The sequence below is a fragment of the Gymnoscopelus braueri genome (genome assembly GCF_963280865.1).
Source record: "Gymnoscopelus braueri genome assembly, chromosome: 17".
NCBI lineage: Eukaryota > Metazoa > Chordata > Actinopteri > Myctophiformes > Myctophidae > Gymnoscopelus > Gymnoscopelus braueri.
Genome location: NC_137617.1, coordinates 47,756,999 through 47,772,897, shown reverse-complemented (window position 1 = coordinate 47,772,897; position 15,899 = coordinate 47,756,999). Strand labels below are relative to the sequence as shown.

General features: G+C 42.5%; 1 protein-coding gene across 1 annotated transcript in view; it reads right to left on the bottom strand.

Moving 5' to 3' along the window:
* Window positions 1–3,379: 3,379 nt before the first annotated feature.
* The window catches only part of LOC308105201 (5-hydroxytryptamine receptor 3C-like), a 14,194-nt gene continuing 1,674 nt past the window's right edge, over window positions 3,380–15,899 (bottom strand). The window contains exons 2-11 of the mRNA XM_080455836.1: window positions 14,209–14,372; window positions 12,878–12,922; window positions 11,968–12,077; window positions 10,226–10,395; window positions 9,660–9,829; window positions 8,642–8,767; window positions 7,869–7,950; window positions 7,290–7,688; window positions 4,920–4,999; window positions 3,380–3,585 (exon numbers count right to left, since the gene is read on the bottom strand). Coding sequence (XP_080311962.1) covers window positions 3,412–3,585; window positions 4,920–4,999; window positions 7,290–7,688; window positions 7,869–7,950; window positions 8,642–8,767; window positions 9,660–9,829; window positions 10,226–10,395; window positions 11,968–12,077; window positions 12,878–12,922; window positions 14,209–14,372 — 1,520 coding nt within the window. The 3' untranslated portion in view covers window positions 3,380–3,411. The remainder of the gene's footprint in view (window positions 3,586–4,919; window positions 5,000–7,289; window positions 7,689–7,868; window positions 7,951–8,641; window positions 8,768–9,659; window positions 9,830–10,225; window positions 10,396–11,967; window positions 12,078–12,877; window positions 12,923–14,208; window positions 14,373–15,899) is intronic.

Genomic DNA, 15,899 nt, shown 5'->3' with positions numbered 1-15,899 from the left:
TAAGAAAGTATAGTTGACACAGTGGATTCATTTAGGATTACAGACACATTTTAATGACATAACTCTGTTCAGAATACGTGCACGTGATACAGTGTTCACCATGTGTTCACTATTAGACAGGACTAGCTATAGTGTTGCTGTCGTCCTCACAAGAACAGCCTTTCTTTTTCTTCATGAACTTTAAATCATGCCAATAATACGTATAGCCTACTCTAGATTCATGTGTTTCTGGTCATAAGTCCTGGTTGGAGTAGTTTTAAGCTTATTTTGTGGTGTAGGGCAAGGTTTCCCAGCTCACATTGTGAGCTTGTAGATTGGATATTTTCACAATTATTGCCTCTTTCTTATATTATGTGACAATTTGGCCAATTCTTTGACCAGTTGTTGTAGTATCGTTTGTTGATTACTTTTAATGCAGTAATGGTCTTATTTCTTTTCTTTCTTTCTTGTTTGTTTTTAGTTTTTAAAAAGGTCTTATAAGGCCTTAAATTAGGGTGACCATACGTCCTCTTTTACCCGGACATGTTCTCTTTTGAGGGGCTGTCCGGCCTGTCCGTTTTTTAAAAAATAAAATCCTTCAAATGTCCGGGGTTTTGAGAGTTTGGGTGATATCCCCCCACTTCTGGGACGAAGAAAAAATAAAAATATAAAACCTCCGACGAGCCGGAGGTTCTTACGGGTGGAAAAGTCACCAGAGAATTCGTCCTAAAACACACTTTTTTTGCAGGCCAAGGCCGCCGGATTAGACCCGGGGCGAGGGTGTTTCAGGACGACGGTTCTAAAACAGAGAGAGGTGCGCGAGCAGCGCGGTGGAGAGAAGAAGGACCCGCCGATGTTTCCTTTTTGCTTGATATTGTTTGATGGCGAAACAATCATGACTGATACACATGAAAGAAGACCCTTCGCAGCTAATAGAGAATTTAACATTTTAAGAATCGGTTCAGAATTGAATGAGTAGGCTACGGCTATAGTTAAATGTGAACCTCTTTCTGCTAAATATGCATCCACCGTTCGGCGCGCCTCTCGGATGCGACGTTTCCTTTTTGCCACACATCTACACTTCATGGAGTATTTCTTTTTTTACTGAATTACCCAAATGAAATCAAGAAAAACTCTTTAAATAAAAAAATTAAAAAATACTGATCACGCACATGCAGTCCTCTTTTTGGGAATTTGGAATATGGTCACCCTACTTAAATTGTCACTTCACTGTTATCTGGGGACCCCCCCAAAATCATGTGGGGACCCCCCTGGGGGTCCCGACCCACAGGTTGAGAACCACTGATGTAGGGGCAACGACTCAAGGACTGTGTTATCAGTGAAGATAAGGCTTGGAATGTGAGGAGTAGTGGAGCTGGGTGGCAGCTGGCGGACATGAAGATGGCTGGTGTTTTATGACTTGGGAACCAATAAGGCTGAAGTGTTTGCTTTTGGACTTCTTATGAGCAGTGGGGGATAAAGTATACCGTAACACACAAAGTACATTTTCTTTTTAATATCAATGCATTGCTGTGTTGAAATTTTGAATATGAAGAAGTAAAACAACAACAAAACAGAAACTTAACATTTTTTTGAAAATAGCAGATCTACAAGCTCACAATGCGTTCTGTTGCCACATGTTTTGAGCTTGTATAGATCGGCTATTTTCAAAGCATTTGAAAAAGGGCTTAAAGGTAGTAGTTCACCCCCCAAAAAAAAATGAATTCATGGAGATGTTTTAGTTTTTGTCTCATTACTGAGTCATCAGTCAGTAGGAGAATCTCCATGAATTCAAGGCTTCATGGGGTGTGTAATTGATAGAAAGCTAGAAAAAAAAGTGCTCCTCGGAGCGCAGGTCTCCGCCAGGTCAGGTACGTTATTGTGGCCTCCTGGTGGCGCTATAATAGGCCAATGTGAAAAGGGTGGCATTTATTATTAGGCCTTTCACGGCAATCGGACACTGCATTCATGATTTGAGGCATTTTGTTCCAAAAATGTGTTTTGCTAAATTAGACCTGCTGGTGGCGCTATAACAGGCCAATGTGAAAAGGGTGGCATTTCTTCCTCGGCCTAGTGGGAATGTGAGTGTGAAATTTCACGGAAATCGCAAGCTGCGTTCATGATTTGAGGCATTTTGTTCAAAACGGACCAATCCTGCAAACTTTGGAAGCCAACCTTAGGCAATCAGGATGGAATATGGTAAATTGGCCAGATCCATGTTGATGACATGACTATAGAGACACTGTGTACCGATTTGCATGATGTTTGGATCAAATCTGTAGGAGTATTATAAAAAACACAAATCTTGCACACATTTTGCACAAATCGGCCTTCTGGTGGCGCTATAACAGGCCCATGTGATAAAATTGGGGGCAGAGGTTCTGAATAGGCATCCAGGGAGTGTGTGTGTGCACAGTTTCGCAGCGACCGGGCCAACAGTGCCGGAGATTAGCTGGTCACAGACAGATGGAGACACGGAGGGACGGACAGGGACAATAAGTAATTGTTTGGGTGAACTGGTTCAAGTTTTGGATCCCAAGAGTCCCTCCCTTGGAATGGCACGGAGACCAAAAGTGGGTCGCCGTGCCGAACAGGAAGAGACGCGGCCTGTGGTGTCTGGCGAGCGCGCGGGCGGGCGGGCGGGCGGGCGGGCGGGCGGCCCCGGCTCAAAAGAACCCAAAACATAACGCCCGCAAACGGGAAGTCGACGGACTGACCGGGTCCGCTAAACGCCCCGCCCCGAGGACGCGTTTTTACCCCGGTGGCCGTCGGGGGGTTTTGGACCCCAAATGTATATATATATATATGTATTCTTTTTAGATATTTTTCAAAGATATTTTTTCAAAGATATTTTCCAAAAATAGCATCGCAGTGCGGCACAAAGTGACGCACTGTGAGCATGTAGATCTGCAGAGTGAGCTTGTAGATCTGAAAGTAGTTAAAATGATTGTGTTGCTATGCTAACTACTTTTATATATATATATATATATATAGAGAGAGAGAGAGAGAGAGAGAGAGAGAGAGAGAGAGAGAGAGAGAGAGAGAGAGAGAGAGAGAGAGATTGATTTTAAGGCAAATACAGTAGGAGCTCATGCATCAGGAAAGCAGCTTAAAGGGATAGTTCACCCCCCAAAAAAATCTTTTTTTCTATCGATTAGTCACGCCATGGAGACTTGAATTCATGGATATATTTTTTAGTTTTTGTCTCATTCCTAAGCCAATAATTTGATGACCAGCGGACCGGTCGGCAGCGGTTCCGGTAGGAGACATAAAGGAGACTCTTTGTGTCTCCTACCGGAACCGCTGCCGGTCATCAAATTACTGGCTTGAGGAATGAGACAAAAACAAAAAAATATATCCATGAATTCAAGTCTCCATCGATAGAAAAAAAAGTCATTTTGGGGGTGAACTATCCCTTTAACAGTGTGTTATCTAAGTGCTCCACTCTACATACATGACAATGAGAAACACAGTGACAGCGCTGCAATAGAACACGATGAAAGCCTTGTTGATTAAAGCGGCCATGTTGTTCCAGTAGCCCCGCCTCCATGGCTCCTCCCTCCTCTGGAGGAGGACCAATGACACGCTCTTCTCCAGCGCTCTCAGCTGCAGCGGTGGACAAAGAACAACAGTAAAATACTAAAGTATTCAAAAGCGCATGAAATCTTCATCTTGTACGATAATGCAGGGCATTCATTTAACCCATTAAGACCTGAGGCTGATTCTACAGAATGTCTTCTAAATCCTAACAGTTTTCTGGAAAAAAATAACTATGTTGCTATAATCAGTGGTTCTCAAACTTCTTCATAATTGTCAAGGACCCCCAAAATTATATGCATTTGGCTGCGGACCCCTCATCTCAAAATATGTTGTTCAAAGATTTGAGTTAAAAATGTTTGCTTTAAAAGAATATATACATATTCACAGATTTTCACAATTTTTCAAAAACAGCAGATATACAAGCTCATAGCGCGGCACTCGGTGTCACGCTATGAGCTTGTATATCTGCTATTTTTGAATAGCCAAAGTGCTTTTTTAGCTCAAATCTAAAAATTAAACAGATGCGTTCCCACCCTCAATGGGTTAACAAAAATAGATAAATACATACATAAATAAATCAGCTGAAATATGGAGACTGTTGGGCAGGTTTCTGCCCAACAGAAGATATGATTATACTTTTTTCTTCTATATTTCAAACTGAATTCATTATTCAGATATAGTGCTGTGTATACAGTACATGTTAGTTTGCTGTCAGGCAGACCTCTTATTTCACCTTTTATGTTTTTTTTTTTTTCGTAAATAAATGATTGATCATACTAAAGCGTCACAAAAAAAGTATTAAAAAAAAGAACCAAACTAGGAAAAAATATGTTGCAATGCAACACATGTACAGTAGATCTGCTAGTTTTGCAACAAAATATTTGGTTGATACAGTAATAAAGAAACGGTATAACCGGAACGCTCGCCCCAAAATACACTCCCCCCCATTTTTTGGGGCGGACCGGAATAGTTTTACTGAGGTTAAGGTTAGGAATAAGGATAGGTTTAGACATAGTTTTACTGAGGTTAAGGTTAGGAATAAGGTTAGGTTTAGACATAGTTTTACTGAGGTTAAGGTTAGGAATAAGGTTAGGTTTAGACATAGTTTTACTGAGGTTAAGGTTAGGAATAAGGTTAGGTTTAGACATAGTTTTACTGAGGTTACGTTTAGGAATAAGGTTAGGTCTAGGAATAAGGTTAGGTTTAGGAATAGTTTTACTGAGGTTACGTTTACGAATACCTGGTGGCGACCGTTCCAAGGTCGCCGGGTGTGACCCGGGGTGAGAGTGTTTTTGGGGGGCGAGCGTTCTTGTATTAAAATAAACTAGTGCTGCGATTGAACATAGCGTGCTTTGGACTTGTAAGTGTGAGTGAAGAACATGAATACATGTAGTTCTGACCTCTGCAGCCACCGTCATCAGGTCACATGCTGTGTCTCCACCAATCACATCACAGCGAGCACCAATCTGTCTTCTTTCATCTACAATGGCACATTTAAAACATGCATTAATGCAAAACAGTCATTCAGCACACAATCGGTCAAAGGCAAATGTCACACTGTCACGAGCAGTTATATGTAGTCAAATAAATACTCAAGTGTTCAAAAGTACAAATCACAAAGCGCATTTTTCTTTTTTGATATCAATGCATTGCTGTAATTAAAATTAGAATAGAAAAGTCAGAAAAAAGGAATCAGAAATTTTTTTAAATGTTCAAAAATAGTGAGACTATATCAGATCTGCAAGCTCACATCGCGTTGTGCAGCTTGTAGATCGGCTATTTCCCCTATATTTGAAAAGGGCATATGTGGTTAATTCAAAATATACATTTTGGCCACAACAAGCCATGTCCTCGTAACTCTACCTGTGCTTTTTCCCCAGTTCCACCAGGGGTCAGCAGAGGTTACACTTTTTATCCCCACCAGCTGTTTCTCACTGTATGTACAGTATGAGTGTGTGTTCATCATTGCCTGTTACTTCTATAAGCCACTAATGTCCAGCTGTTGTCTGTTTTTGGACCGTGTATTTTAGTTAAAACCTGTCTTCATTTGCACTTCTGCTTCTTGCCTCTTTTTATTTATTTATCTGTAAGTATTTCCAGTCAGACAGACAGAGAGACAGACAGACAGACAGACAGACAGACAGACAGACAGACAGTGTGTCACAAAAATGTGGGAAAGTCAAGTTTATAGAACACATTCCATTTGGCGTGAGTGAGTGAGTGAGTGAGTGAGTGAGTGAGTGCGTGCGTGCGTGCGTGCGTGCGTGCGTGCGTGCGTGCGTGCGTGCGTGCGTGCGTGTGTGTGATTAATCAAATAGTTGATATATTAAAATATGCATTTTTTTTTTAAAGCGTCCTTTTCGATTATTCGATCAATCAAAAAAAGTTATCGATACAATACTTGCTAAGAAAATAATGGATAGCTGCTGCAGCCCTATTATCTCTTAGATGTTTTTGAGTGGGGTGTGCTTTGGTCAGATCTCAGGTATTCGGCAGCCAGACCACAGAGTGATTTGAAAACGCAACACAAACACAAAGTAGTATCAATCCTGAATGTGATGGGCAGCCCGAGAAGGCTTTTTTAAGAGTGGGGTGATCTATGACAGTGGTTCTCAACCTTTTCAGGCCGCGACCCTCCAAAATAATCATATTTGAACTGGGGACCCCCCACCCTGACAAGCACTTGGAACTGTAGGAGTTGAGGCATTACATTTAGTTTGACTCGGTTCCACAAATAAATATTGTGAAAATAGCTGATCTAGAAGCTCACAACGCCTAACAACGTGAGGCGTTGTGAGCTTGTAGATCAGCTATTTTCACAATTGTTGCCTCTTTCTTATATTATTTGAAAATTTGGCCAGTGTTTGACCAGTTTGTTCATTACTTCTGATGCAGTAGCCTAATGGTATTTCTTCATTTCATTTATTTTTCTTTTTTTAGGCATTAAAAAGGTTTAAAAAGTCCTTAAAGGGATATTTCACTTTCAAGAAAACTTTTGGTCATTTTATCGTCTATTCAGGCTTTTGTGAGCCCCCCAGACAGTTTTTAAGTTGCTAGATTTAGTATTTAGATATTTGATATTCATTTTATCAGACACGCCCCCTTCCTATACAAACCCATTATAACTTCAAACTCCATTTTAACCCGTTAGATTCATCAAAAACACCCGTCCTTGGTTCTGCTGACTCACCCCGCCCTCCTAATACGTGAGGGGGCCGTGTTTTTTCAATTACTTTTTTCATTTATTTTATTAATTTTTTTTAATGTATTTAATTTTTTTCATTTTCCAAAATAAATATAAAAAATAAATGAAAAAAGTAATCGAAAAAATACGGCCCCCTCACACATTAGGATGGCAGGGTGAGTCACCAGAGCCAAGGACGGGTGTTTTTGATGAATCTAACGGGTTAAAAAGGAAGTTTGAAGTTATAATGGGTTTGTATAGGAAGGGGGCGTGTCTGATAAAATGAATATCAAATATCTAAATAATGAATCAAGCAACTTAAAAACTGTCTGGGGGGCTCACAAAAGCCTGAGTAGACAATAAAATGAGCAAAAGTTTTTTTGAAAGTGAAATATCCCTTTAAATTGTCACTTCACCCCCCCCCCCCCCCCCCAACCCCCCCTAAAAATAAAAAAAAATAAAAAATCATCGACCCACAGGTTGAGAACCACTGATCTATGACACTGCAAGCACCAGCAAGCTTGTCATTTATTTCTATTTTTTTTTTTTTTTTTTGGTCTAAGGTCTTTCAGATATCCTCCCCTACCTCCGTCGCAGTTATGGACTTTGACATTATCTTGTTTGTCCTGACAGTCCACTTTCAGGATGTGGTCTCTGTCTGTCTCTGTGTGCTGGGCCTGGGGGACAGTGTCTGTCTCTGTGTGCTGGGCCTGGGGGACAGTGTCTGTCTCTGTGTGCTGGGGGACAGTGTCTGTCTCTGTGTGCTGGGGGACAGTGTCTGTCTCTGTGTGCTGGGCCTGGGGGACAGTGTCTGTCTCTGTGTGCTGGGCCTGGGGGACAGTGTCTGTCTCTGTGTGCTGGGCCTGGGGGACAGTGTCTGTCTCTGTGTGCTGGGGGACAGTGTCCATCTCCATCAGATAGGTCACCACAACCGTCTCCAACAGACTCAGCAACATCAGACCAAAGATCACGATGCAGTAGGTGGCTGCGAAGAGGGGAAAAAAAAACATTTCAATCACTTTAGGCCCCTTGGGGCATCATTTTATATCCGTGGGTTTCAATCATTTTCACCTCAAGAACCCCTAGATGATTAACTATTGACGCCTGGCCTTCACACAGGGCTTACTCTGCCACATAAAACATGTGTGTGTCTAGTGTGTTTTACCAATAAGTGGAGATCCAGACATGGAGGGCAGCATGTCATGTAAGATGAGCAGCAGGACAGAGATGGCCAGCAGCACCGTCACCTTGAAGCAGGGATGCACGTCATCACAAATCAGACAGTTGATTCACCTTATCGATCGATCATCAATGAATTGATTAAGCGGTGGTTTTCCTGAGAACCTTATACAAACTGCATAGTAGCACCTGAGACAGACCAACTTTTCTTTTGTCCTGAAAATACTGGTGCTTAAATCAACCAAACAACACAATTGCCCCTGTGAACTAATGATACCGTACATTTAAGATATTAACGTCTCATGTACTGTATATTCCACGATAACAGAGGAAAGCAGTAGTGGTTGAGACATTTGTGCATAATAACATTTCGAGCTGCTCAGAAAATAATGTAGCCTTTGTTTGCGATAATGAATGGAGGGGAATCAGAAACCATGAGAATGAATTAATTGATTAATTTAATTAAGTGAATTCTTAACGGAAGGGTAAGTGATATTTGTACTCTAATTACACTTAGCCTACGTTACATTAAGTGTTAATTAGTTCTATAGTATCTATAGAGTGTTTGTTCAGTAACAAAGGGTCTGTCTCCCTGTCTCGTTAGTAAACTGAAAATACAAGCTCAGGTCGGGATACCAATTTGATCCAATAAGGAGAGAGAACACTCACAGCATACATATTAAACAAGTGGAACTGGAAGTGACCCTATACGTTTAACGGTCAATGAATTGGTAGTCTATTAATGGTTAACCTCTCTACCTTGAAGCCCAGCTTCTCTCCACGCTGCTCTGCGATGAGAAAGGAGGACAGGTCCAGAACCAGGAAGAACAGGATGGGAACCAGGAAGTTGATGACACAGAGGAGCGGGATCCTCTTCATGGTGATCTATGGGGTAGAAAGGCTATCAGTTCAGACCCAAAAAAAGAAGTGATATTTAAAACATGTGTTAAAATAGCTTATTTTTTATTTATTTTTGCACCACAGTGCGATGCGTTTCGCTGTGAGAATCACTCACAAAATCGGATTAATTCTTCCACCACTGCCCACGATAAATACAAAAACCTGCTCACCCCGGGTCAAATGTGGCGACCTCAAAATGGTCTCCAACAGGTATTCCTAAACGTATATAAAACTATGCCTAAACCTAACCTTATTCCTAAAAAATAACCTCAATAAAACTATGGCTTAGCCTTAACCTAACCTTATTCTAAAAATAACCTCAATAAAACTATGGCTTAACCTAACCTTATTCCTAAACTTAACCTCAGTAAAACTATGGCTTAACCTTCCCTTATTCCTAAACTTAACCTCAGTAAAACTATACCTAAACCTAACCTTATTCCTAAACTTAACCTCAGTAAAATTATGTCTAAACCTAACCTTATTCCTAAACATAAGCTCAGTAAAACTATGCCTAAACCTAACCTTATTCCTAAACGTAACCTCAGTAAAACTATGTCTAAACCTAACCTTATTCCTAAACTTAACCTCAGTAAAACTATGCCTAAACCTAACCTTATTCCTAAACGTAACCTCAGTAAAACTATGTCTAAACCTAACCTTATTCCTAAACGTAACCTCAGTAAAACTATGTCTAAACCTAACCTTATTCCTAACCTTAACCTCAGTAAAACTATGCCTAATCCTGAACTAATTCCTAACCTTAACCTAAGTAAAAACGAATACAAGAATACAAGAACTATTGGGGGGGCGAGCTGGTAGGCGGGGAAAAATAAAGTTTTGGGGCGAGCGTTCCGGTTACCCCCATGATACATACAGTGTATGTGACGCGACTCCAGTCTCCTTTCAGTGATGAGTTTAAGGTCATGTTGTCATTGGTCACCAGCAGCTCCAGGAACTCCCACTCTCCCTGGGTCTGCATGACGTCGCGAGTGTTCTGTGTGACCTGGGACGAGTCCGACATCGGGGTGAGCAGCACTTCATTGGCTGAGGAGGAAAGTGAGGTCCGGGGACCCCCAGGGGTCGCGAAATGAGTTAATATAGTATTAAAATCAGTTCAACCACTTTAACCGTACATGCATTGGCTATTTGAAAATAGCTGATCTACAAGCTCACAAGGCGTACATTTGTGAAACATTTTAACAACACAAGTCGTGTATAATGAGGGTCCCCGGCACAACATGTTTTCAGATGGGGGTCCGTGGCCGAATGCATTTTAATTCTGGGGTTTTTGACGGGAAAATGTTTGAGAACAACTTGATACAACTAACTGATTACGACACTGAATCAATCCCTGGAAGTTATTAAATCACAATGTTGAAATCAATATGGCTGATGTGCATATAGAGCCCATTCTAGTTTACAAAATGGTTCTTTTCCCACCGTGGTAAACGGCAGAGGTGAAGGTGAGGTTGCAGCTCTGCATGTCGAAGGGGAACTTGTAGACATCCAGTTTGCAGGTGCAGGTCACCCTCACCGCCTCCTCGATGACCACCCGCCCGTCGTGCATCACATACAGGTACGGGGTCTGACAGGACGACTCCTTCTCTGTCCTGAGAGAATGCACGCGCACACACATTTTTCAAAATGTTCAATAGCAGATGTACAAGCTCGCAGCGCAGGATGAAGTGACGCATGTGAGCTTGTATATCTGCTATTTTTGAGAACCACTGTTAAAGTAATGTTCTAAATCCTAAACGTTTTCTGAAAAACATACTGGCCCTCATTTATCAACGGAGCGTATAAACCGGCGTATAATTTTCCATATATTCGGCCGTACACCAACGTCGAAGTCACATTTATCAACGCATCCTACACAGCCGATCCGAGAGTACATTTGGTCCCAGCCTTGATAAATGTGAGCGGGTACAGTGCTTTAGGCACGTCTGAAAACGAGCGTCATTTAAATAACACGCCCTTAAATATTCACAAACGCCCCGACTTCACGACATGAAGAACCAGAATACGACCCAAACAAAGCATGAAAAGCCAATAAGAAAGAGTTCCCCCCGCTCGCCTCGCCACACACGCACACGCACATGCTCTCTCTCTCTCTCTCTCTCTCTCTCTCTCTCTCTCTCTCTCTCTCTCTCTCTCTCTCTCTCTCTCTCTCTCTCTCTATCTCGGTACAATCTTTGTCACGTAGGCTTGCAGCCTGCATGAATGACATATTATGATACCAATCACATCGCCATGAATGGAATAAGTTTGTATATTAATTTATTTAACCCATACCGAGCAGTGCGCGTTCGAGTTACACTAAAATAAAGCCATCATGTAGGCTAATACCATTTCCCAGTGAGACTCGGACCGTCGGGCGGGCGAGTCCCGTCCCGCTCCGCATTAATGAGAGATAGCCTGGAGAGAACATTAATGAATGAAGGCTGGTGTGTGTTGGACCATGGGTTAAATGTCTGATCTCCCGGTGGCCATGAAAATATAACAGCAGCGCCGCTGCACCGGTCTAAACTCTCGTATATTTTGAGCGCTCGTATATTTTGAAAATAGCAGATCTACAAGCTCACAACACGTCGCAATGCGACGCTGGCTTGTGAGCTTGGAGATCTGCTATTTTCAATGCAGCCAGGTCTACAATCTTATCTGAATGACTGTTAAAGCAGTTTGTTTAAATCACTTTATAAAATGTTATATTTTCACAGGGATTATTTATTGTAGTGTAGATATACATTTAGGAGTGGATTATGTGTCTAGATGCCTGTCAGACAGTCAGACAATGTTGCTCCGCAGGTCTAGAATGGAATAAACGGGCGCAGCCAAAGTCAACAACTGCTCCCGACCAGGCAATTTCAGCGTACGGTAGGATGAAGCCCACGTCAGGATATATTGATAAATGCCGAAAGGTGCGGTGATCTCGTCGTACATTATTTGGGCTGCACCGCGTTGATAAATGAGGGCCAGTGTGTGTTGCTACAGTATGTATATGTATAGCAAAAATCTAAAATGACACAGAGGCTTTTCCGGTATAAATGGGTTAGCAAAACTGTAGCAAAGCAGACGCGGCAAAATGTTTGCTACGCCGTGCTTGCTTGGGTGCGTGCGTGCGTGGGTGCGTGGGTGCGTGCGTGTCTAAATGCATGGGTCTTTATGCTTCAACCAGCACTCACGTTTCATATATGAAGAGATCTGGCTTCCAGAGCATGTTTTTAGGAATGGTGATCCGGTTGATTCCACAGAACTCAGACGGGTCCCAGCTGATGTGTTCATTGTTCCACGACTACAGAACAATGTCAGTGGAGAGATAACAAATACAATGAGAGTACAGTGCTGTATATAACTCTATAATAAACTCCTCACAAAAGGTTCGGAAACTTAACTTTGGTTGATTATTTCTCCCCTTCAATAATACCAATTGGTATTGTACTTTATATCATTTTTATCGTTGATTAGTCACCTTTACAACGAGGTATAACTTGTAAGTATCGTGCAATTGTGGAATGAGCAACACTGTTAAACGTGTGGGTAGCGCCCCCCAAACATGTGCCTTAATCCCCCAATATGATTCTGTTGGTAATTGCTCTCGTTTTGAGGGACCTGCCGTGACTGGCACCTGAGCATGGGTCCTGCAACTTTGTTGAGTTTGTGTATGCTCCGAGCAGCAACACTGCCCCCGTGGAGAGATGCCAGGTTTGTGCAATAGGGCAGTAAGTGGAAGCTGGTTTTCTGTTACGCAGAGTGGCAGCATTATTTGGTGTCAGGTTCCGTGAGACTCGTGAAGTCAAAGACAGACCGCAAAGTGACCGTTCCAGGAAGACAACACCCCAAGAAGACTGGTTTCTCACCCTTGCTTCACTGAGGCTTTACAGGCATTTTTTACAACGGTACCACAGACAGGCAGATTTCAAAGTTGCTCAGGTGACAGTCACAAACCTGAACAAGAGTGATTTCCAACAGAAGCATATTTTTTTAATGCATTAACATAGAGTGGAAGAGAATCAGCCTCCGTGCGCTTACGCTTGCGCGCCTGGTGGGTTTCAAGAGTTAGTGAAGCCATCGTGACTCATCAGAAGAACTCACCGTAGCGATCCAGATCAAAGGAACGAATGTCTGGGATTTCTCACTCTGTGGATAAAACATAAGACAATGTTTCCATCCACTCAACAGCTTCCATTGGCACAGAGGTGGAACAAGATCAGAATAAACATTGAATTGCTTTGATTTCAAACAAAAAAAACACTAGCACATTTTAAGTGTTGGCACAGAGCTATAGACAAGTGGCTAAAAGTGCATTTAGGTTACAGTCCTTTAACCACATGAACCCTTTAGCATCCCTATTCTGGGAATTTCATAATATAAATAGGCAAAAATAGATTTTGCTAAATTAGGCAAAATCCGTCAAAAATAGCAGATCTACAAATAGCTTGTACATCTGCTATTCATAGGGCAATGTTAGAAGGGTGCATTTGTTCCTCAACGTAGTGCAAATGTGTGTGCAATTTTTTTTTTTTACATAAGTCGGCCTCGTGGTGGCGCTATAAAAGGCAGACGTGAAAATGCAAGGCAAAGGTTTTTTTTCTTGGCCTCTAGTGCACATACACAGATGGGTGCAGATATAGGTAAAAAAAACCTCAAATTGGCCTGGTATAGGGCCACCATGAGGCTGATTTGAACATCTTCAACAGGTGATTTCAACAAGATGATTTCTTCCTCTGCATAGTGGGAATGTGTGTGCAAAATGTCACAGAAATTGCATGCTGTGTTCGTGATTTGAGGCATTTTGTTCAAAACAGAGCACTCCTGCAAACTTTGGGAGCCAATCTGGATGGAATATGAAAAATCTGAATGACATGTTTTGTTTAATGACTTTAGAGATACTGTGTACCGATTTGCGTGATGTTTGGATACAATCTGTAGGAGTACTGTCAAAAAAATTGTTTTGCAAAAAGCGGCCTCCTGGTGGCGCTATAACAGGCACAAGTGAAACATTTGGGGCAGAGGTTCTGCTCTGGCAACCAGGGAGTGTGTGTGCACAGTTTCGCTGCGATCAAGCCAACAGTGCCGGAGATTAGCTGTTCACAGACAGGCGGGGCGACGGACACACACACACACGGACGGACGGACAGACGGACAGGGTGCAAAACATAGTCTCGGCCATGCCTTTCTGCCTGGCTGAGACAAAAATTGCAAAAGTAGCAGATCTACAAGCTCAAACGTGTCGCTTCGTGGCACGTTTCGAGCTTGCGGATCTGTTACTTTTGATACCTTTGTGTGACGCTGTAAGGGCGTTAATTTACGAAAAACACAACAAGTTAAAATATGGAGATAAGAGAGATTTCTGCCACGGCAGCAACAATATACTGTAGGGTGTAAGTGGTTATTAACACACATGTGGTCACTGTGATATTTACCACACTGAGGATAGCATAGAGGAACACGTCCAGGTGAACATCGGTGAGGTGTGTGTGATCCAGAACGGGCCGGGTCAGCGTGAACCGTCCACTACCGGCGGTCAGGTTCAGGTGATCCAAGATATCCTGGTAGCTACACACCTTCTGAGAGGAGGACGCCCCATCTATACAGGACATAAACACACCTTCTCAGAGGAGGATCCTCCATCTATATAGGACACAAACACACCTTCTGAGAGGAGGACGCCCCATCTATATAGGACACAAACAACAATGAAACAAATCCCACAGAATGTCCCCACCCCACCGGCTTCGAATGCTATCAACGCATTGAACGGGAGATTATCACGTTTTATCAGACCATTGAATGGGCGAGGAGGCGACGAGTAGGCGATATACTGACCTACCCGCGATTTATCTGACCATTCATTGGGCGTATTCATGAGCTACTGACCTACTCGGAGGCGGAGCAGTCCCCACAACATGATTTACCATTCTCTGCCTATCGGTACATAACTCCAACGGCGCTGAGTCACGCGGTTCCAGGTAAGAAACAGGCAGTGGGTGCTCTTTTGTTTAGGCAGTGGGTGCTCAGCTATAAATACCACTAGGTTCAAATACCAACGAAGTGGAAAAAGCGGCACCTATATTTTTCAAAAAATAGCAGATATACAAGCTCATTGCGCGGCACTCGGTTTTTGCTTTCCCGGTCTTAATGGGTTAAGACCGGGCTGAGGCCGAAACGCGTAACCCGTACGCTCATTACACAGGTATTACGGTGGTATTCATCACAAGGGGGCAATTCCTGAGGCAGGCATAGTAAACAATAACCTACACCCAGACAATGCACATAGCAAACAGTGACCCACGTGAGTTTATTAACGCTATTCAATCAATGAGCTCACCGCTGTCTGGTGTGTGTGTGTGTGTCTGTGTGTGTGTGTGTGTGTGTGTGTGTGTGTGTGTGTGTGTGTGTGTGTGTGTGTGTGTGTGTGTGTGTGTGTGTGTGTGTGTGTGTGTGTGTGTGTGTGTGTGTGTGCAAACATTTGATCAGGAACCATAATATGTTGGCATAAGGAGGACTGGACCATTATGGTCACACAAAACATATGGATATGTTTTGTATTTGTTGATGACATGTATGAGCCTACTGTGTTATGCTATGTTGATTAATTGTACATAGGACCACAATGGAACACAAGTCCCCATGCAGGACCTTTTTTTTGTGTTATCCTTTTAGCCTTAATGTCTTGACTGTACCATGTGCTGTTTACATTTCTGACCAATAATGTGTTCAATCAATCAAAAAATATGGAAATGGTCAGATCTCATTGTCTGCCCATTTCTCTGAACAGACTGTACTGTACTGTACGTGTGTCTGTAATGGTCATATGAGAGAGAGAGAGAGAGAGAGAGAGAGAGAGAGAGAGAGAGAGAGAGAGAGAGAGAGAGAGAGAGAGAGAGAGAGGCAGCACCATCTAGTTCACTTTGCACCATTTGTTAAATGTAATCTGTAGGTCCAATTAATTCAATGATTGTGCCAGTTTAACCACTTTCAACCTGGCTTCACTATTTCGGGACGTGTCATTATTATCAAGATGTTTTGAAGAATTTTTCAAACTGTTGAAAGAAGCCGATCTACAAGCTCACAATGCCTCGTGCTGCGACATGTTGTGATCTTGTAGATCGGC